The following is a 21,754-nucleotide window of genomic DNA, read 5'->3' as shown; positions in this document are numbered from 1 at the left end:
GCTCAGTGTTGGGAACCAGGCTGTGAATTCCCTCCTCCACCGTTCCAGTAACAGGATACCCCCCTGCAGAACAGGCCAGGAGCCAACATGAGGAGGGGCCTGGTCAGGCACATCCCCACCTTGCTGTCCTAGGCAAGGACAAAGGGCTGTACCTTGCCTGGATTTTGACTCCTGACCTTGCCTGGTAACCTCGGAAGTGAGCCTGAATGATTGTGACTTTCTCCTGGAGGACACGGAGGCGTCTGCGGTGAAGGAGGCATCGGAAGTTCCTTTGCAGAGTAACAATGGCCCAACTCTGCCTCTGGTTCCATCGTCTCTCCAGAAGCTGCCTGGCCTTCTCCTTCAGAAAAACCTGGGCAAAGATCAATAATAAAAGCTGCTGATTTATCTCTTTGTAGCCTTTAAAGCTCCCTGCTAAGGAAACTGCACTCCCTTAACTGGGGAGGGCAGGAGGCACAGGTGCAGGTGACAGATGTATTTGTGCAGGACAGGTAATCAGGGGGTGATGGAGGTTAGTAGGCAGGAAAGGCAGAAGCCCAGGTCTCCATCAAGGAATGCTGGGTAGACAAAGGAGTTGGCCGTGTGTCCCAGTTTCAGCTGAGATAGAGTTAATTTTCTTTATAGTGGCTGGTATGGGGCTATGTTTTGGATTTGTTCTGAAAACAGTGTTGATAATACAGAGATGTTTTAGTTGTTGCTGCACTGGTCAAGGACTTTTCAGCTTCCCATGCTCTGCCAGGTGCAGAAGAAGCTGGGAGGGGACACGGCCAGGATAGTTGATCCAAACTGACCAAAGAGGTATTCCATACCATATGACGTCATGCTCAGTGTATAAAGCTGGGGAAGAAGAAAGAAGGGGGGGACATTTGGAGTATGGCATTTGTCTTCCCAAGTAACCGTTACACGTGATGGAGCCCTGCTTTCCTGGAGATGGCTGAACACCTGCCTGCCCATGGGAAGTAGTGAATGAATTCCTTGTTTTGCTTTGCTTGCATGCGCGGCTTTTGCTTTACTTATTAAACTGTCTTCATCTCAACCCAGGAGTTTTCTAACTTTTACTCTTCTGATTCTCTCCCCCATCCCACCGGAGCGGCTGAGTGGTGCTTACTTGCCGACTGGGGCTAAACCACAACACCATGCTACCACAACAGCCTGGAGCCAGAGTCCCCTGTTTCCTTATCTGAAATGCTAAAAATTCCTCCTTCATACTTGAGACAAGAATGAAAGCAAAAGGGAGGTGAAAACATGCAATGTTCTTCCTCTTTGGGCAGAGAGCTGAGCTGCTCTCTGTCCACTGACAGCCAGTGAATAGATGGCTGGGCCTGTGTGATTAAGATGGGATTCTCTATAGGCATCACCTTTGTTACTCCAATCTGATAGAGATCTGAGGGGTTCCCCACCACATGAGACAGCACTGCTGCACAGCATTCTCTCTCCTCCAAGCAGTTGTGCCCTCGACCAGCCAGGAGGCCATACCTGGAAGATGAGATGTTGATATGACGGAAGCCAGGGCTGTAACTGGAGTCCTCAGAGGAGAACAAATCACAGTATGCTGATAAATCCATCCAGGCTTTCAGTGGCTGGGGAATCCCAAGCCAGTACACTACTGTACCTGGCTAGGAAGTTCTGGAATGGAAGACGGACTGGATATCCCTCCTTTCTAATGTGGATGGCCTCCAGTATCCCAGAATGCCGCAGCTGACAAGTGACATACTCCACATCAAAGATATTTGACAGCTGTGAATATAAGGCATAAGAAAAATTTAAAACAAGAAATAAAGAAAAAAGAAAGGAGCCAGAGGGCAGAGAGTTTAGAAGAGGTCTCCTTCTATTGTCCTGTCCTTGGGTTAGATCTTGCCATGGTCTGTGGGTGATGGAACACAAAATCCAACACATCCTTCGATGTCCAACTGACACTGGCTTCTTATCCGTCAGCATGTGGTCAGCTCAAACGGCCACAGGGAAGGGTGAGAGACAGAGAAAGGGGAAGAAAAGTTTCAAGCTATCAAATGAAGCAAAGAAGTCCAAACCCCAAATGCGAAAGGAGAGCTGCTGGAGAGGACTGGACTTCAAGGAACTGAGGGACTCCATAAGTAGCTCAGGGTGCTGCCCTACCTTTTTGGGATTAGGGGTGATGCACCGAATGAAGAAGGCATGGCTCCTGCAAAACAGGAAGAACCACCTTTGATCATCCTCCTCTCTGTGCTGACCTGGGAAGACTTCACACACTTCTAGGTGTAGCAATCAGCCCAGTGCAGGGACGGCACCATAACATCTCTCACCTTTTCAGCTTGGCTGTGAGGTCCTGCAAAGACTGCTGGAATTTGGACACCAGTGTGGAGGCCTGAGGCTTGAGCCCTTTGCCTCTGGCCCCCAGCTCCCTTTGCTGACTATAGGCAGCTTTAGCCTTCTGGAAAATGTGAGACACCACCTGCAAAAACAAAGAAATGACCAAAGCTCCCTCAACTACATGGAAAGATCAATCTCTCCTATCTGAAACTGGGGGACCATTCTCCCTTGCCCCTAACGGTGCCAGGAACCCAGCTGCATCCTCAGACAGTCTGTGCATTTTATATTTAAAATGCATCAATTGCAGGCAAAGATGACTTGCTCAATTCCCAAGTGTCCTTCAGTAGAACAAAACTCCTCATGGTTCCTCCAGGTTCTCCTGACACCTGGCCAACATCTTTCTGCTTCTCACATGAAAGCAATGAGTGGCTCATTAGGTGTCTGCAATAGTGATCTTCATCCTGAACCACTACAGTACCTTGAGGCGGCTCTGAGAGAAGATATCCAGCACCTCTGGACGCAAATGGTCACGGTTTTTATTAAGAAACTTGTGGACCTGCAGAGGCAAAGTCTGATTTAATGCACTGTTGGTTCAGACCACAAACCAGACAGGCAAACACCCCTCTTACACACACCTCTTACTCCACCAGGAGTGGAGGGGACAATGACTTCCACTTTTAGGAGAGATTGCTCCTTTTCCCCTTCACATTGCCCAGCAGGCTTTGACCCCTCACTTTCTTTCAGCAGCAACAGCTTTCCTGGATTTCCAGGGCTCCAAGACAAGCAATGTAGGCTGTTGTGTAGCTGAGGTCATTACCTATTTTTCTTCTGCCCAGAGGCAGCTTAGTTGCCTCTCCTAATAAGAATCTCCTCATTTCTGATAAACTGATGCTCTAGAGGGATGTGCAGTTACAAAGAGAGGGCTTTGTTCACAGCACTCGGGGCTGGTCCATCAGGACATCCACAGCATGCTTCCAAGCTGGCCTATTGCTCCAACTGCTCAGAGCCCCCTGCCAGCTCACCTGATAGGTGACGGGGCCTGCATAGTGCTTCACAGTGAAGACTGGCAAAGGCAGCTTGGGCTTGGCATACCAAGGGCTATTTCCATGATGGTAATGACACTTCTGGAGGAAAGTGTGGTCAGTGGCCTGTAAAGGAGATGACAAACATGTTTCCTGCTGCTGCAACATATCCAGTAGGCTGAAAAGCCGCTGTTAAACCAAAGGTAAAAACATCTAATACTTGTGCAAACACAGTCCCTGTTCAATCTGTATAACTGCCTCACCATAACCATCCTGTGAAAGGGATCACATAAGAGGATAAGACCTTCTCACCTGAGTCAGTGAAGTCTGGTCATCCAGGATACACAAGATGCCATGGGGTTTTGCAGCAATGAAATCTAGGCATGACTCACTGTATATCTTGGAAATAGGAATCCAAGCTAACTGCTCTTGGCTATATTCCTCCTGCATGTTAAAGACCAACCAGTCAAATCCAGCCATGCAAACAAGAACAAATGGAGGGAGTTAACAGAGGGATTTGGTTTATTCATCAGGAAGTTAGTGTTTCGCTGCTGTTAGGAACTTGCCTAGAATTAAGTTTTTGTCATATGAAACAACTTCTAAAGCCACTAATGATTTTCCAAATTTAAGAGAGGAAGGCTGCTAAGCAGAGTGATAAAGTGAACTGTAAAAGGCAACGAGTCTGATAAATACACTTTCATCTCCAGAACATGAGTGGTACATAAAATGCTACAATGAATCTACCAAACATGCTTTAAAAGTACCAGCTGAGGTCTGGGGTCCTTGATCCTGACCAACTCACTTATAAAATCTGTAAAAGGGAGCAAGGCACTAACGAACTCCCCTTCCCTTAATTTACTACAGAATTAATAAAAGATATTAAATAGCCAGCTCTTTGGACTAGGATTCCACAAGTACTGCTTAAGAGGGCCAGGTCTATTTAGCTTCCTGCTTCCCCGCTAAAGGATACTCTCCAGCTGAGGCTGCCTCAGCTCATTCCATATGTGCTGTCTTTCACCTGCTGGCATGAGTTCCATTTACCTCTTCCTGGACAATGACAGTCTGGCTGAAAAAACGCTGGAGATGCTCATTGGCAAAGTTGATGCAGAGTTGTTCTAAGCTGTTCACACCTAGATCCTGCAAAGACAAAAAGGCATCATCACTTCCAACCCACAGCCCTCCCAGGAGGCTGTGTCTTCTTGCAAATAATGCACAGCACCAGATGGTGCTGATCTGAGCTGCTGGTTCAGGCAGATTGTTCTCATCAGTAAGTGTGAATGAACCTGAGAGATTCAAATAATCTTATGTCTGGTTTGCAAGCTCTCAGCCTGGTTTATTGACTAGGCTGAACAGCAAGAGGCAAGACAAGCTGTGAAGGAGCACAAAGAAGAAGAGAACTACTCTTGGATGCACACCCCCACCTGTATCTGCTCCATTGTTTTCAGCATTCATCAGAACACATAGATTTTAACAGGAATCCTAAGTATAAAACTCACAGGCCTTGATGAGCATGTATCACTCTAAGCCCCTGCTCTGCCCGTTATTTACCTACCGCAAGTCTGGGAAGCTCCCAGGAGCTCACTGGGGCAGAAACATGGCTGTATACCTGTCACAAGGGTAACAATTCCTGACCCAGAACTCTAGATGCTACCCTAACCTTAATTTCAAAAAGTCGCACCTTGAAGGGCCTTTGCTTACAAAATTATCTGCACTTCTCCTATCCCTGGCTTGATCCAAAGCCTAGTGGATCAGGGAGAATCTCTTCAGAAACTTCAGTGGATTCTGGACTTGTCCCAGTTCAGGCTGGGAATAACAGAAAAGCAGGATATGCTGAAGCACACAAAAAGAAATAAATTGTAAAAGATAGTGTTAACATTTCCAGCTTTATCCAAGTCTTCAGGAATAAATGGGAACAGTTAGACTAAAACTTCATCAAAAACATTTTTCTTACTTCTGTTAGTAACTGCAGGAATAATTTATAACTCTTAATGTGATTCATTAAGAGTTAGCTCATTCAGCTCACCTCATCAGTACAGCAAATTTATATTAGGTATTTTTCTGGGTTTGGTCCATCAAAACTGGCTGATGAGTGATCTGGCTCCCCAAGCCACTGCTAAGCAGCAAAACACAGGCTGCAGAAAAAGGACTCTGAGCTGCTTTTTACAGGAATCTGTGTATAAGTGAACATTCTAAGAAACTTCTGGGGGTTTTGTCAAACCTTCTTTAGGTGAGAATCGACCCATGGAGTTAAAATCCCCATGTGTCCTTTTGGCATCATACGTAACTTGGTTTCTAAACTCCAGTGCACTTGCTGAAAACACAGTTTGATCTGTATTTAATACAGCATATGAGCTAATTCAATGGGACAAGTTGGCTGAAAGTGCTGGTTTTGTTCTGATTTAAAATCAAATCATTTTCCTCTTCCTTAGAATGACAGAAGCAAAGCTAGGTATGTCCACTATCTATGCAGCACCATACTGGTCAGTTCATGCAAAGGAATCAAACATGCAAGGCTGACATGGTGGGAGCACCAGAAACCACTCTATTTGAGGCTAGGTTGTTAACTGCCTAAGACTGTTAGGACTCCACTTACACACCAATACTACTTGCAATCCACCAAGTCCTATGTACCTTAGGATTCTACCTATGCCACACAGTCATGGAAGACTATGGGCTCCTCCACATAGCAATTCATAACAAGAGTCTGTAGTAAGAGTGTCAAATCACACCCTGAAGAAGCACTTCTCTACTGCCTCTGAAAAAAAAAGTACTCCCCTGAATACAGGCATCTACATTACATGGTACAATTACTGTCTCCTTTCTGGAAAAAAGAAAAAAAACAAAAACCCAAAACTAAAAAGAAAACCCACCCATCAGATACCCTCCCGTTTCTGGCAGTGACTGAGGAGAATCAGCGCATGCACTTGCAGCCCAGAAAATATCAAAAGAATAGGAAAAGCAACCTCAAAACCATGTATGTCCACAATGCCCACGGTACAGTCCGATTCCCAGGGAGCCAACCACTCATTGATTCTCAGCAGCAGCCACTCAAAGAGCAGGTAATACAGAGTCTTGGCAATGGAGTCCCTGAGTAGGAAAGGGGAGTAAAACCAATTACAGGAAAAACAGCACCCTTGGGTGCTGTTTTCTGTCTCACCAACCCAGACAACGGCAGAAGTCACCTGGCATCGATGGCTCCTTCTACAGACAGAGGGGAGAAGATCCGATCATAAGATGTCACCTGGATACATAAAGATCCAGAATTTACTGTTGTTATCTTACAAATACACACATTTTTTTAAATCCACAAGGAAGTCAGCCCAGTTAATACATGGATTTTTTTCTATTTGGCCTGAGACTTTACCCAGGTACAAAGGAACAAGTAAAAACAGAATTTTGCTGCCACATTTCAGGGTGGGAGTCAGCTAGCCAAAGTGTTAAGCCTGAAGCCACCTCATGTCAGAAAAGAGCCCTCCTAGATGTGAGTTCTGCCATCTTTACAGAGCTGCCTTGAGGGGTTCAGCTCATCCCCCTTACTGATCCAGCACAGCAACCATTTTACTCCTGCTCTTACCTCCCAGATTTTGGATCTTCTAAGGTGGTGGCCCTTCTGCTGACAGAGCACTGGGCTAGGGCATTCCATGCTTCAGGATGAATGAGAAATTGCCCAAAAGGTACTCACAGTGACACGGTGAGTGACAGCACTTTGCAGGAAATCTGCTGAGACACGCAGTAAATTGGCCACAATCTGAATCTCAGTGTCACTGGCGATGGCTGCATGTTCATAGGATTCTTTCTAAATAATGGAGAAGAACAACAGATTCAACTATGTATGGGATACTAGGTTCCACTAGTATTAATGTTCTCGACAGCACCTCAGCTGCACAGAACTGGTCACAGCCTGGGCAAAACACCAGCATCTAGGTTCATTTTGGCTTCTCAAAGAGCCACCCAAGCTCTAATGACCTTTGGTTGCCTCCCATCTTCTGTCCTTGCCTAGGTCAGTCTAGAGCCTAATATCCAAAGAACAGAATAGTCTTCAAAGGATATCATCTTCAGTCAAGAATAATGTATCCGGTCCCATCACATGGGATGACAGCAATGTTCAGCACAAATAGCCCATTCCCAAGCTGCCAAGGATTAGTGTACCTCATAGGAGGTAAAGCAGATATTCCCCAGTTGCAGAATGGCGGCCAGGACAGCCCAGGTGGAGGTCAGCTGATCATCCGAGAGGCTGATTCCCTCCAGAGCTTGCACCAAGACCAGAAAGTCCTGACTGTCCTCCTTCCCCAGGATGTCACAGGCTCTGCCCTGAGAGAATAGACAGACAATCGTGGTCAGCCCGTTTTGCCCCAGGCTGGAGCTGAGCTACCAGCAGCAATCTTCAGAGAAGTAGTTCAACGTTTTAAGGACTGGAGGAATCTGAAATAAAAAGACCAAAGACACCACTAGTGGGAGCTCAGCATTGATGACAGACCAGTCTCTTTTCTCTCTAGATTTTTTGAGAGCAAGATCTCTCTTGCCCACACATGCTAAGTTTTTATTATGGTTCCAATATAGGCACCCAGCTACCCCTTGCCCACTGCTGGAGTGCAGCTTGAGAGAAGAAGGGATGCCAGAATCTACTCCCAAGTCAGTCATCTGGTACCAAATGGTACCAGAACCCAATGTATCAAAGCAAATGGGTTTCTGTGCACCTAGAGAGCCATCCTGGGTTATAGTCTCACTCACCTCTGCCACAGAGCTTCACTACAACATGGGCATATCACTCTTACTCTTCTTTTGCTTTCTGTACAAGAGGATGCTCCTAACAAATGCCTGTGACCCTAAAGTTCACAGAAATCCAGGGTCTAGGGGGTCTGTAGAACCTGTTTGTGTACAAGGGCATTCTTTGACAAAAGTTTCCAGCTGATTGCCAGATTCAGATGAGGACAAGCATGAGGTCCAGGCAGCCCTTGGGCTTCTTCTTGCCAAGACTAAGATCCGAGAGAGATTTTTGTCACTCTCTGCTAACTTCTTTACACATGATCTGATCTTTTTCCCTTTTCTTCTCTGCAGCAAGCTGAGAAACTCCTGTTAGCTACCACCTTGAAGAGTTTAGTTTACAATACAGATCCTTTGCCAACTAGGAACATCACCCCATTAAGGGATGGGCCCTTAATTGCCCTCCATCCTTGAGTCATTAATGGTACTTGTCCTTTCCTTGCCTGAAGGAAAGATGATAGCAATCATTTGTCAAGGATCCCTCACATGACCACAGCTGCTGTTAAGAGTTTGCCCACCTGGGAAAGCTGGCCCACACAGCTGAAATGAGAAAGATATCTTGCTATTGCTGTGAACCTCTTGAGTATGGAAAACGTTCTTAAACAAAAGAAACAGTGCTTCAAGGTGATGGCTTGCCATAAGTCTGACAAACAATTTTCCAATTTAAATAGATTGTAATCAGCAGTACATTTCAATGGTTTAAAATTTCCACCCATTGACTCAGCCAATGAAGCAAGTGTTTTGCCAAAGGTAGAAAGAAACATACCCTGCTCTTTTCAGTCCCACAATAAATTGCAAATGCAAGGAAAGACGAGAAAAGGATTTCTTCACCACAGGGTGGAGCCATGGGCCTACACTATGACTCCTTTTAAAAAAGTCTTTGGGAGTAGAAGGAGCCTGAAAGGTGAGAAAAAGATCACATAAGAGACAAAGGTAGTCCTTCTTAGGTCAGGTGTGAGAAGGAGCAGAGCAGACTTTAGCATAGTCCTGTGAGGGACACATCAGGAGGGAAGCAATGTTATCAGGTGCCTCACTAACCAAACAGAAGTGATGGCTTGGCCATTTCACACTATCACCTTCTGCACAGCATCCTCACCTCACTCACCTGATTCAGGTAAAAGTAAGACTCTGCCTCTTGCAAGTACAACTCCTCTTTCTGCTCCACAGGCAGCCCAGCCAGTAGCTCATAAAACACATGGTAGTTCCTCTCACCACGGGCCTGACAGGGGACACAGTTCATAGAGTTGACTCATAGCCAGTTCCAAAATCCTACAGAATACATGCTGCCACAAACCAAGCACTCAAACAGCAGGACACTGAAACTCTGAGGTCAGCAAGATGAGACAAGAAGCCACTCAAGAATTATTTCATTTGAAAAGTTTCCTGGGTTTCTCACTGACACCTTAAGAGCATTCAATTTGAGAGCAGTCCCTTTCACGGCTCCAATATCTGACCTTTTCCACACTGCAGACATTAAGAAAAATTAGTTGACGAAAGATTTAACTTCCAGTAATCCCTAATAAGTGGCTTAATTCAACCTGTTTGAGACAGAGTGACCTCCTATTTTATTCAAACAAAATAAGCAACCATGTTGTGCTACACAGAGGGGACATACTTCTTGCTAACAGAAGTGGGAGGCAATTGTCATACTTATTCCCATCCCCATTATTTAACAGTAAATTTAAGATTAAATATGAATAAGGGAAAGAGGGACCCCTCTAGGAGGGAGGGGCTCATTGGTCCTCACCTGAAATACCACACGAGACTTCTCCAGCAGGTACTGGGAGATGGATGTTCCCACCACAACGCCACTGAGCATAAGACAACAACAGTTCCTGTCAGAAGCTAGTGACAGGTTTTCTGTAGATCCATTTCTCTGAGGATTTAGCAGAGGGAGTTTTTGCTGAGAAACAAGGGTATGACCTGACCAACTTGGTCTGAATTTTGAAGCTTTCCAGAACTGGTGTTTTGTATCAGATTATTTTGGAGAAAGCAGCTATGAAACACTCAGATTCAAGTTTGGGTTCTGAACAGCCTCCAGAGTACAAAGGAACTTGGACTTGAATGATCCTCACAGGATACATCCTGAAAATAGTCCAGGGAACATGCCACACCCCTTCCCTTCAGCCATACCTGATTGCTGTGGCATTACCACTCCCCCATCTGACCTTACCCACCCATTTCATATGTCAGGCTGATAGCCTGTGGGGACAGGGACAACCTTTTTGTTTTGTAATTTAATTGCATCTTGCACAAAGTGATCCTGGACCAAAACCAGGATGTCAAAGTACTACAGCAATAGTGGGCCATGCAGCAAGCAGCCTGAAGTTAAGCTGCAGGCAAGGATCTATAGGCCTTTAAGCCTGTCATGTCCCGTGCAGATTAGGCAGATGTGTAATGAAGGGCTGAATTAGTGGGCACCTGAATATATACAATTGATTTGAGAAGAGTCAATATGGCTTCTGTAAAAGGAGATCCTGCCTCACAAACCTCCTGGCGTCATTTGAAGGGGATGACAAATTTGGAGATAAGAACAGTCTAAGGGATATAGTCTGCATGAATTTCCAAAAGGTTTGACAAAGTTGTGTGACTCTCAGGGAAACCAAGCAACCATGGAGTAAGAGGGAAGGTCCTGACATGGGTAGGAGTAAATGGCTAATCCTCTTAATAGTGGGAGGCAACCACTAGAGTTCCACAAAGTGTCTGTGCTCTGACCTGTGAGTGTAACTCAAGGTTTGATAAGTGACCTAAAAGAGAAGCTGAACAGCAATGTGACAAAGCTTCCTGGTTGTATGAAATTATTCAAGGCAGTGAGGATGAAGGCCAACTGTGAATAAATGCAGACAGACCTTACAATACTGAGTGAGTGAGCAAGAAAATGGCACATGAAATTCACTGTAGATAAATGTAAAGTGATGCATACAGGCTGAAGTAATCCCAGCTTCACATATAAACTGACAGGCTCTGAGTTAACCTTTGCTACTTAGGACTGAGACCTTGGGGTTATGATAGACAGTTCCATGAAAATATCAGCTCAGTTCTTGGCAACAGTCAAAAAAAAAAAAGAAACCAGAAGTTAGAAAGGAGGCAGGTTCAAAACAAAAAAGGTATTTTTCATGGAACTGGTTAGACCTGTAGAACACTTGCCAAAGACTGTTGCAGAGGCATGAAGTTTATATGAGACCAAGAGGAAACTAGAAAACCACAAGAGTCTCAGAAAAACTCCTGAGCTGCTGCAAATGGTTAAGAGCTAACAGTGTCAGAGAAAAGCATTATATGTATTTGGCCTGTTCTTACTGTTGCCTCAGTGAATGCTTGTGGACAGTGCTGGAGACACAACATTGTATTAGATGGCTCCTTGGTATAAACCAATTCAGCCATTCTTACGTTCTTAATTTGTCACCCATCTTGAGAGGTGAAGATCTGTTCTTTTGTGGAAGAAACCTAAAAGCAAAATAGGGGTGTAAACTCACCCTCTTCCTATCCTGATGATAACAAGAGTGTAGGGGAGGGAGGGCTATTGCATGAGCTCTAAGCACTGCTAGAACTTTTCTCACCCCAGCACCCCTTGACAGCTGGGAAAGACAGCATCCCAAGATGTTCCTTTAACTCACTGTTGCAGGTGGACATTCAGAAGCTTTCCAAAACGGCTTGAGTTGTCATTGAGGATGGTTCTGGCATTCCCAAAACTCTCCAGGATGGGTAGGACATTGCAGGGCTTGAAGAAAAGAGGGAGAGAACACTTCAGTAGCAATCACAGGTTTTTAAACCCAAAAGGGACTTAAGTAACTGTTAGTTTGAAAATCCAAGAAAAGTGGGACTTCACTGAAATAATTCTTGCCTGGCTAAAGAGTCTCTTTTTAAATTTATCTTGCTATCATTACCTCTAGCCATTGGTGAGTTGCTCTATGAGCTCTTTACCTTCACTGCTATGATCTTTCACTTCTGCTCTGTTTGTTCAGATTCACCTCCCAGACACTGCTAAAAGGTCTCTAAGGCAGGTATCATCTCTCTGTCAAACAGATACAGCACTCTATACAGCATCGGGGCTCCCAGATACTAAAATACAGAACAACAAGTACATCAGCTGTCCTCATGTCTTTACAGGAGCTTCACCTTGAACCACAAGTCATCCAAACTCCAGCTCAGTTAAACAGGAACAAAGAAACAGCATAAACAGTATGGCCTCTTTACCCTGTCTTTGGCTTCTACTCCTTGCCTAACCATCACAGCATGAAGCCAATCTCAGTTGCCTCTTACCTGTCTGATCCTGTGGCTGTCTGATCTCTGGTACAGCATGGTCAGGTATTGCACAATTGCTTTGGCAGCTTCTGTTTTACCTGATCCACTGTGTCCACTGGAGAAACAAGAGGTAAGGAAGCTGGTATCAAAATGGAATTACGTAATTTGGACATATCAGAGGACCTGTTACTGTAAATCAGTGGAGTTGTACTGATTTACAACAAATTAAGATCTATCACATATTGTTTGAAACACTGAGACAACTTGACAAAATAGGCCCAAATAAGATTCCACTGTGGAATGCCAAACGCCTTCTCTTCCACTCCTCCAAACTGATGTGAAGCTAAATTCAAACTGTATTTGCACAGAGTGAAATAAAAATCCATTTTATTCATGTTCTCTACTGACAGCCTTCACATAAGAGCCAGAATGATAAACTTACAGACAGTGAAATACAAAGATGAAAGTCTTAAATAAAGAAATTAACAAGCCTTTGACAAAGTACCCTTATTTCCTACCTGATGATGATACACTGCTCTTGCTCTGATGACTGGGATAGCGTGTAGGCCATTTCTGCTATGGCAAAGATGTGTCTAGATGCACAGAAATAAAACTCCAGTTATCTGACCTCACATTTCTACCTCACAAATACAGCACCAAAAGGTTACTCATCAGTGATCTGTATTAGAGATGGACCAGTATCTTGACCTGAGAAATGCGAGGAACCAGGGAAATCAGAGCTTTGTTCTTTGCTGACTTCAGGTTAATACCACTGTTACAAGCTATTGCAAAGTTCAGGTTCCTCCAGGACCTCTTCAACCTAACCTGAGTAATGCTCTGTGCCACGGTGTTTAATACAAGGGACACCAGCAGTACTATCTGCACTAGAGGAACCCACCTACGTTGCTAGCTCTGGTAGGGCTGTACCAGTGTTAGCAGTGGGGAGCACATACTGCCAGAACTCGTCAAGTACAGTCCCAGCAGGCACTGAATTCAGGACCTTCAAGCAATCCTGAAGAAATTTGACCTAAAGAGTTTAGCTCTGTAGCATTGCAGGTCCAAGCAACTACAACTTTACCAAATGGATTGTTCACTTCCTGTGGCATTCATCCTGCTCTATCAGACAAGTGGAGGAAAATAAAATACTTTCTGGAGCACAAACAGAACAGAGTTTAGGGAGTTATGTGAGAAAGAGAAACATACGGGGCATTTTTTGAGAGAGTCCCTTGGTGATACTGGATAGCCACATCTTCAGAGTAGATGCTGAGGTTTTTGAAAGGATTCACAGAAACCAAAATTTGCCCAATGTAAGTCTAGGACAAAAATAAGAAAGGGGAAAAAAAAATCTGGTGGCTTCTTAGAATTTTCTGAATGAGGAATGCAACTGAACACATATATTAATACAAAGATTAAAATGACCTTTAAAGGAATATTGTCTATTCTGACTATACTGCCAGCTTATTCAGGGCATAGCACAATTTTTCAGTGGTCATTTTCAAAGCTCTGTCATTAATATTTTGGGATAAGTGGGCACTCACTGGTCACTGTCTATTCTCCAAGCTTCACATGAAATTACAGGCACAGGTTTGAATGCCTGAGCCAGTAAATGAAAAAGAGAACAATTAGCCATCCAGAACTAGCTCTGGACTGCAACACTGTGAAATGTTTGCAGAAACTCTGAAGTTTCTTCTTGAGATCCACAATTTTTACTCAGAAGTGCTTTGCTAAGACAGGAGAGTTCCACTAGGAGCAGCTGAGGCTAAAACTGAACCCAAGTATACTCATGGGTTGGCAACAAATACCGAAACTAAAGAGAAACTCTGGGACTTTCAGATTTTACCATAAATATTTCATGCTACTTGTTTTCTGAGCAAAAGCAGTGTGAGTATCCTTATCACTGCTCCCAGTAATGAGTGATCTCTTGAGCTACGTGGTGCATTATTAAAGCTTGATGGAATGATAGAAATTATTTTCCCTTAAAGCTCATTGTTCAGAATGAATAAGCACTAAAGAAAAACAAAACAAAACACCACTACCCATACATAAATAAGATTGCGATGGAACCTCTTCTTCAGACACAGCAGAACTGAGCTCTCGCAGACTTCCCTACAAACAGAGGAAAGGACTTGTCAGCCATAAGCCTCACTTGCATGTGTTAATATTAACCTTTCTGCCCTCCCAAGGATTTTGTAGGAGGCTGGGATCTGAAACTATTCACTGCCTGCACGTGGTTCCAACATGTCCAAGATTAAACACATCCGAGAATAGAGCAGCCAAAGCTCAGAACATCCAGCCTGTCCATCTCTGCGTGATCACAGCTCCTTGCACACAGCCTTTACAGTTGTTTATCTCAACATGATGGCAAGAGTAGAGGGTGCAGGACATGTGTGAGAAGCAGTGTTAGGTGCTTCTCTTTCAACAACAGCAGCGAACCCACGATTTAAAAGCTGTCAAAGATGTAGGGCCTGAGTTTGCCATAGCTGAAGGCGACGGGAGTCACTAAAGCCACAGATGCCAGTGTCAGTAGGCAAACAACATAGAAATGTGCCTCTCATCCTGCAAGTCTTCCTGACTTACCACTCACTTCACGCAACAAGAATGGTGTGTCAAATTCCCAGTTCTGTCCCTCTGCAACACCACAAAAGTCACATCAGCCTGTAAACCTCATTTTCCCTACCATAAAGTATATTTGGTTTTTTTAGAGCCCATTTCAGGACTGGGAACCATTTAACAGGACAGGTAGGGTTCTCTGGATGCATCTGTAAGAAAGTCTACTAACTAGGATGACCTGCTCTCTCTGGTGTGTGACTGCAGAGATTCAATGTGCACTCTCTGTGCAGCAGAGCTTGGGGACGTACTATACACAACAGTCAGGAGTTCCCTCTGCAGGTGTGCTCCTCCCCACGTGATTCAGTGTAGGTCCATAACTTAAATAGTGCAATTCAGTCTTTTACTTAGCTTTGCTGCAGAGCATCAGTTACTCAGCTATGATATGCATCAAATTAATTCTATTTTCTCACATGGTAGCCAAGGATCTATAATGTGCTCTCTGTTGTTGAGCCAACAGTAGCTTTGAAGGATAACAAGCAAGCCCCTGTGACCTTGAATTAGCTGCAGAATACCACTGACAACACATACTCCAGTCTGGTTAGATCTTCAGTCTCCTCAACTTCTACACAGTGGTCTTCACATGTGTACACCTGAAATGCATAGATACATTACTGAAAATCCAGAGAAGTTCAGCTTCATTCCAATACTGGAGACAACATCTGTACCTGTTTCTGCATAAATTCCATCTCTAGCATATTGTCAGTGATGTCTTCCACCTCCCACTGGTCCTTGCAGACCTTCGTCACATGGCCACGGGCCAGATGTGGGTCCTTGTAGATGGCCCATTTGCTTAGGTTCTCAATGGTTACTTGTGGCAGCAGCAATTCAGAGTTCAGCCATGCTGCAGGATCACAACCCTGAGCCTGCTGCTGAGACCAGTGAACACAAGGTGTGACTATGGACCCTGCAGTCTGGAGGACACCTGAACCCTCTTTGACATCTACCTCTCTGGAATAATCTGATGTACATATTGGATACTCTTCTCGATGGGGAAGGAAGCCCTGTTCACTGTTTCTCTGAGGGCTTTGATCCATCAAAGATCTGGGAAGGTCACATTTGAATCTGCAACCCTGTTGCACAGGCATCACAGATTTTCTGTCTGATAGAGATCTCAGTTTCCCTAGGGAATAACCATTCCCAGAGCCTCTGGATAAGGAGCTCTTTGTCTTAACCATGCTGTGGACTCTGGGGAATACTATAGCAAACTTGGCATCAGTAGCATTGTTCTTCTCCTCATCCAAGCTAAGTAAGTATGGAAAGGAACTGGTTCCATGAAGAGGGGAATCACCAGAAGGCAAATCAATGTGTCCCACTTCCTCTGCCATTTTAGGACCACCTTTCCCCTCCACTAATGGAGGAGAAGATTCTTTGTCACTCAGCTCAGCCCTCCCCAGCTCTCCAGCTGCACCAGGGAAGGCTTTGCGAGACCGACCAACCCACCCAGCAGTGCTTACAATACGGATTGCCACTCTACTGAATCCAAAAGGTTTGCTGCTCCTCTTCCTCTTCCCAAATTTCTTCAAAAGCCATCTTGAAATATCAATTGCACGTGCCACTCTCAGAAGACGAGCTTTCAGGCTTGCTTTCTTGGCAGGTTTTTGACCAAGCCAGCTGGTGACTTTTCTAAAAGCAGAATGGGTGTGCAAATACTTGGATCCTTTCCCATCATGCACATTTTCCTTTTCAGAAGGTGCTTCTGCAACCACTTCTTCTGCTTTCTCTTTTTTTGCCTCTAAAGTCTGGCCTGAACTCAGTTTAACTTTTCCAATAACTTTTCCAACTTTCTTCTTGCCAAGGAGCTGCTTATCAGATGATTTTTTTGTAATAGTGGAGCAGCTTGAAATATTTGAAAGATTTAATCTTTTCTCTCCAAAACTCTGAGCTATGTTGGGTTCTTTCTGTGTACTGAGGGTTTCTAGAGTCGTGGGTTTTGAACAGATGCTTTCAACATTTTTCAGGTCAGAGTTGGTTTCCAAAGCCATCTGGACAGGATTTGGTTTACAGCTTGTTAATAGTTTGGTCTCAGCATTTTTATGTTTGTTTTTCACATTGAGAAGGATTTGGGATTGAGAAGAGCATTTCTTTGTAAGCATCATTGCTGCTAACTTCTGCTTGCTGCAGTCTGATGAACTGTCCCTCTGTATATGTCCTACCACTTTACCTTGTCCTGCAATCTCACACCTCCCAGATTTCTCTTTCAATGTCATCTGCTGCTTGGAGAGCAAAGGGCTATCTTCCAGTGCACTGCCTTCATCATTCACCTGCTCTTCCTGTTCAGTTCCTTGAAGTACTTTGCTGAGGTAAATGTGGAGTTTTGCTTTCACAGCACTAGGCAGTGGTTGTTTTGTTGCATTTTCTTTTGCTTTGTCAATGCTCTCTTCAGTGCTGTTCTCCCCACTGCTGTCAGAATTATCATGTGCATCTTTTGACATATCTTGAACTTTGCCATTTTCTAATATATTTTCCTTGCCTACTTCATTATTGCCATTTTCTCTGTTCTTAAGACTTTTAGGTTGGAATCCTGAAATGCTTACATCATCATCTTCCTCACTGCACTCAGCTAGAATAGATTTTGCTTGTCTTGCCATGTTATCTTGCTTCTTCATTTTCTCCTCTGCCTCCAGTCCTGCAAAGTCAGTGCCTTCATCTTCAGATTTATTCCTTCCATCTGTGGTCACCTGCTCCCTTTCAGTTTCATTAGATGCTTCATTGCTTTCATCAAGCAGTTCCTTGTAGCCTTTTCCTTCAGCCACAGGAGGATGTTTGAGCATGGCTTCTTTCTCACTGATGCCATCTTCCTCTGAAGAACTACTCTTCTCTTCACTGCTTGCAGTGCTGTCCACTACAGTCTCTTTTGTACCTTTTTTATGGGTCCAATGGCCTTCATTGCTGGAGTCAGAGCAGGAGTTATCTGAGGTTTCCAGGATATTTTCTTCTGCACTTTCAGTGACAATAATCCTGGTATGTTTTCCAACTTGCTTTTTCCCAGTTATCTCACATTTTCCCTGTGCCATACTGCCTTGGGATTGAGAATCTGACTTCTGCTCAGAAGCTTCCTTAAAGCCATGATTCTCATTGTGCTTTTCCCTATGCTTGGCATTTTGTGCCTTCTGCGGCGAGTCCTGTTTCTGAAGAGAGCCTTCAACACTTTGCACTGCAACTGACTTTACAGACTCTGACTCAGTGACTTTTTCACTAACAGCAGGATGCTTTCCAGACTTCTTTTTAAAACTGTGTTTCTTGCTGTTTGTGGTGGCCTCTTCCTCCTTATTGCTACTGTCCTCACTTTCTTGTCCTGATGTCATTTCCTGTTGCTTGCAGGCCTTTACTTTTTTCCCCTCCAACTTGGACACTAATTGTTCTCCATGTTTTCTCCCCAAGCCAGATTCTCTCTTATCATTTCTCTTGTAGGCTCTTTTTCTCTGGAATAACTTTTTGTGGCCATTTTCTTTGCTTCCCTGAAGCCTCACCAGCCTCTGGCTTTTTAGGGGGTCTCCTTCAAGGGTGTCTTCTTGTTCAGGCAATGACTCTTTGCCCTTCAGCTGGCCTTTACTCTTACCTTCCCACCGTCTCGCACAGTGGATCTTTGAATCTCCTGGGGAGCTTTCCTTTTTCTCACAATTCAACACTTTCTCTTTTCCAACCTTTTTGTGCCGAGTCTTGGATTGGGAAGGAGGCATTTCTCCAGTGTTCAGGAGTATGTGAGGGCTTATCTCAACTCACCTACAAAAGGAAACATTGCGCATTTTGCTGTGAAATAAGCTACAAAGAGAGGCCAGATCCTCCTAAGCGGTAATTTACCTCATTTCTGTAGAACCAAACAAACATTTGCAGAACCATACCTGTGCAGCTGAGGAGTGCCAAACTGACTGTCCTGTTCCAGGTTAATCTTTGTTTTCTTTTGTCATGAATCGCCCTTATTTTCTTCTTTTATCAGGACTCTTGCCAGAGGACAGTCACATACAGGCAACTGAACGAATGTCCATGATTTTCCACAGTTGACAAAGGTTTGGCCACACTGTAGTTTAAGAAAGAATTACTATTTTATTTCAGTTTTTGCTTCTCTAATAACCTTCTTTGTGCTGAAGAAGAGAGGAACACATCTAATGATGAGTGGACAACAACAACAATCTAATCATGTAAACTGATAATCTCTGCAGGAAAAGGCAGTTGAAACTAGGTTAACTTTGTAGCATAAGTCTACATTTCAGAATTGCTTCTGAAGATGTAAAATACTGACAGAAGATTGCTTTTTTTTTTTTTAGGATAGCGTATGTTAGTTACCCACAGCAAAAGCATTTTCAAATCATTGTAACTGATTCTACATCAGAATTTTTGTTGATACATAACTGTACTGCAAAAACACACTGCATAAATCCTGGCAAGCATTTGTATGCCACAGAAAACTCCTAATACAGACCCAGTGCATGTCTGGGGAATTGCTTGACTCCATCTTTTCTTTTAGCATGATGGGGCTGTTTTGGAATGGTGTGTTCCATGAACAAGTGTTCAATGCCTTCCAGGATCTGGCTAACTGAGCAAGAAGTCAAAAGCAAATACTACTCCACTATGTAACAGCATCTCCCCACAACTCCTCCTGAGTGCACTGTTACTAGCTGACAGTCTAGGAAATGTTCAGTATTCTAAGTGTTAATCAGCATTGCTTATCTCTTTATCTTTCCTCTAATCATAGGCAGGAAATAAAGGATGTAAAAGTGCCCAAAGGATTAGTCCCGACCTTTCTGCCTGTTGGAAAATATCACTTCTATCCTTTCCAGTTATAAAGATCCTTTATTTTATGAGTCAACCTCTTGCTGCTTCAGACAGACCAAAATACCACTTGGGCTCCAGACTCCACTTCTACCCATTTGTCTGAATGAAGTGCTAATGGCAGAGCCTGGTTTTGATTCCCCAGTTACTAAACACTTCAAGGCAAAGGTCCAAACCAGAAAACAGTAAGGGCATAACTGAAAGGAAATGATGGACCAGAGAAAGGAAAACGTGGAGGTGAATGGAAGAGGAGAATGGGACTAAGAAAAAAATCTTATAGCAAGGAAACCCAACAGTCTGCAAAGTCTTTCCAAACAAAATGCTAAAAAGCTTCCTGTTAGGGGCATTTGTAACTACCTTAGAAATTACATTAGCCAGTGATGGGCGAGGAACAAACCAGCACACAGGACAGGGAAATTCCACTATGTATTTTGTCCTCTCACCTCTTTCTCTGTTAAACTTTTCTCTCCCTTTGCTGCTTCTTTCTCTTTCTCTTTGTTTTTCAGACAACTCCACAGATTCTCTACAGGCAGAAGAGAAACTTCCACCCATCATAGCCTTACAGTTTCTCTCAATAGGTAACAGAGGACCTAGCAGTCAAGATTTTGTTACTAATTCCTACTGTCATCATAACTCCACAAAGCATTAACTTATTTATTTAAAGGCTGAAATACAGTGTCTGGAAGCCTTCAGTCAGATGTAAGACTATTACGGGATGCTGGCAACATATTTACCTGTCTCACAGCTCTGAACCATGCATCTCAGTGATCATGGTTGCAGTGTACGAGCTCTGACAGCCATACCCAACAGTAATGGGGATTGCAAAGACACACAAGGGCCAGTGGGGAATTCTTGAGAGATGGGATTGAGCTGGGAGGATTAGCTATACTATATGGTACAAATGTTTTCTTCCCCATAATGAAAAGTAAACCCTTGCTGGTTATTGTACACATGCTACAAGCCCAAAAGAGTTCTCGCCAAGGTTTGTTGAAACTTGCTTCCATCGACAGGCCCTTGGGTAGGCGGATGGGGGAACACTACAGAGTCAAGATTGCAATTCAGCATAAAGCTTTAAATCTTTGCAGCTGCTATAAAATCTGACAAGGAATGAGAATTTTTAACATTTAGTACCTCAGGAAGGCAGCCTACTCTGCTGGATGGAAATCCATCCACTCTCCAGAATACCTTATGACTTGCTTGCAGACTAAAACTTGTCCAAGCATCCTTACGAGTTATTTAAAACAATAAAAAATAAGCCATTAAAAAAATGCATTCCAGTGCTCTTGGAACAAACTGGTAAAGATCAACTCAGTGAGTCAAAGTTTGCCTCACCTCAATCACCCCAAGGAGGGCAGCAAAACCACATTTGAGATTTACACAGTCCAGGAAGGCTGATGCTCTAAAAAAAGTACACTAGGCATATGTAAAGCACATGGGTTTATTGCAAATATTTTTTTTCCGTACTACCCATTTTATACCCTTCTGCATGACAGAACAATCTTCCGCAACTGGAAAAACCAGTATCTCCCTTTTCCCCAGTTGCAACTCTGATGCTGAGCAAAAAGCTGCTGCCCTGAAAGCACTGTTATGTACAGTTAAGGGTTCCTCAACAATCAGTGTCTTTACTGTTCCCTCTAAACTTGCTTTTTAACTCTGGTCTAGAGTTGACACTATTCAAAACATCTTGGACACATATGTTGCATAGTACAGAGTTCATCTCAACATCAAATCATCTTCTTTTATCCCTCTCTTTAAACAGTATTTTAAACTTTAAATATTTTAAAAACAAAATTTAAACAGTACTCTATAATATGTAGGTGTCTGGTCACCTTATTGCAGCCCCGCCCTCCCCGCTTAATACACCAATACTAGTGGCCTAGATCTCTAAATCCTGCAACAAGAGTTTTGTTACTGAGATTAGTGGTAGCTGAATTAGACCCTAAATCCTCAGTACAGAATATTTGTTAATACTCTATCCTCCTGGGGGTTTAAAGTTGATACTGCTTCTCTACAATGCCAAATGCAGTAGAAAAAAATATAAATTTAAAAGTCTGCTT

At 43.7% G+C, this 21,754-nt stretch overlaps 1 protein-coding gene across 1 annotated transcript in view; it reads right to left on the bottom strand.

Moving 5' to 3' along the window:
• MYO15B (myosin XVB) overlaps positions 1-18,232 on the bottom strand; it is a 47,584-nt gene extending 29,352 nt beyond the window's left edge. The window contains exons 1-23 of the mRNA XM_072881519.1: positions 17,089-18,232; positions 15,593-15,768; positions 15,456-15,517; positions 14,360-14,423; positions 13,521-13,630; positions 12,836-12,910; positions 12,336-12,432; positions 11,690-11,793; positions 9,823-9,886; positions 9,181-9,294; positions 7,461-7,622; positions 6,994-7,107; positions 6,378-6,398; positions 6,275-6,346; positions 4,353-4,448; positions 3,624-3,755; positions 3,312-3,437; positions 2,768-2,845; positions 2,283-2,431; positions 2,116-2,161; positions 1,613-1,737; positions 1,359-1,476; positions 177-352 (exon numbers count right to left, since the gene is read on the bottom strand). Coding sequence (XP_072737620.1) covers positions 177-352; positions 1,359-1,476; positions 1,613-1,737; positions 2,116-2,161; positions 2,283-2,431; positions 2,768-2,845; positions 3,312-3,437; positions 3,624-3,755; positions 4,353-4,448; positions 6,275-6,346; positions 6,378-6,398; positions 6,994-7,107; positions 7,461-7,622; positions 9,181-9,294; positions 9,823-9,886; positions 11,690-11,793; positions 12,336-12,432; positions 12,836-12,910; positions 13,521-13,630; positions 14,360-14,423; positions 15,456-15,517; positions 15,593-15,768; positions 17,089-18,232 — 3,425 coding nt within the window. The remainder of the gene's footprint in view (positions 1-176; positions 353-1,358; positions 1,477-1,612; positions 1,738-2,115; positions 2,162-2,282; positions 2,432-2,767; positions 2,846-3,311; positions 3,438-3,623; positions 3,756-4,352; positions 4,449-6,274; positions 6,347-6,377; positions 6,399-6,993; positions 7,108-7,460; positions 7,623-9,180; positions 9,295-9,822; positions 9,887-11,689; positions 11,794-12,335; positions 12,433-12,835; positions 12,911-13,520; positions 13,631-14,359; positions 14,424-15,455; positions 15,518-15,592; positions 15,769-17,088) is intronic.
• Between the last annotated feature and the right edge of the window lie 3,522 nt (positions 18,233-21,754).

Source organism: Ciconia boyciana, chromosome 16, assembly GCF_034638445.1.
Source record: "Ciconia boyciana chromosome 16, ASM3463844v1, whole genome shotgun sequence".
Lineage (NCBI taxonomy): Eukaryota > Metazoa > Chordata > Aves > Ciconiiformes > Ciconiidae > Ciconia > Ciconia boyciana.
Note: the sequence above shows the minus strand (reverse complement) of the source record. Positions and strands in the feature narration are given on the sequence as shown.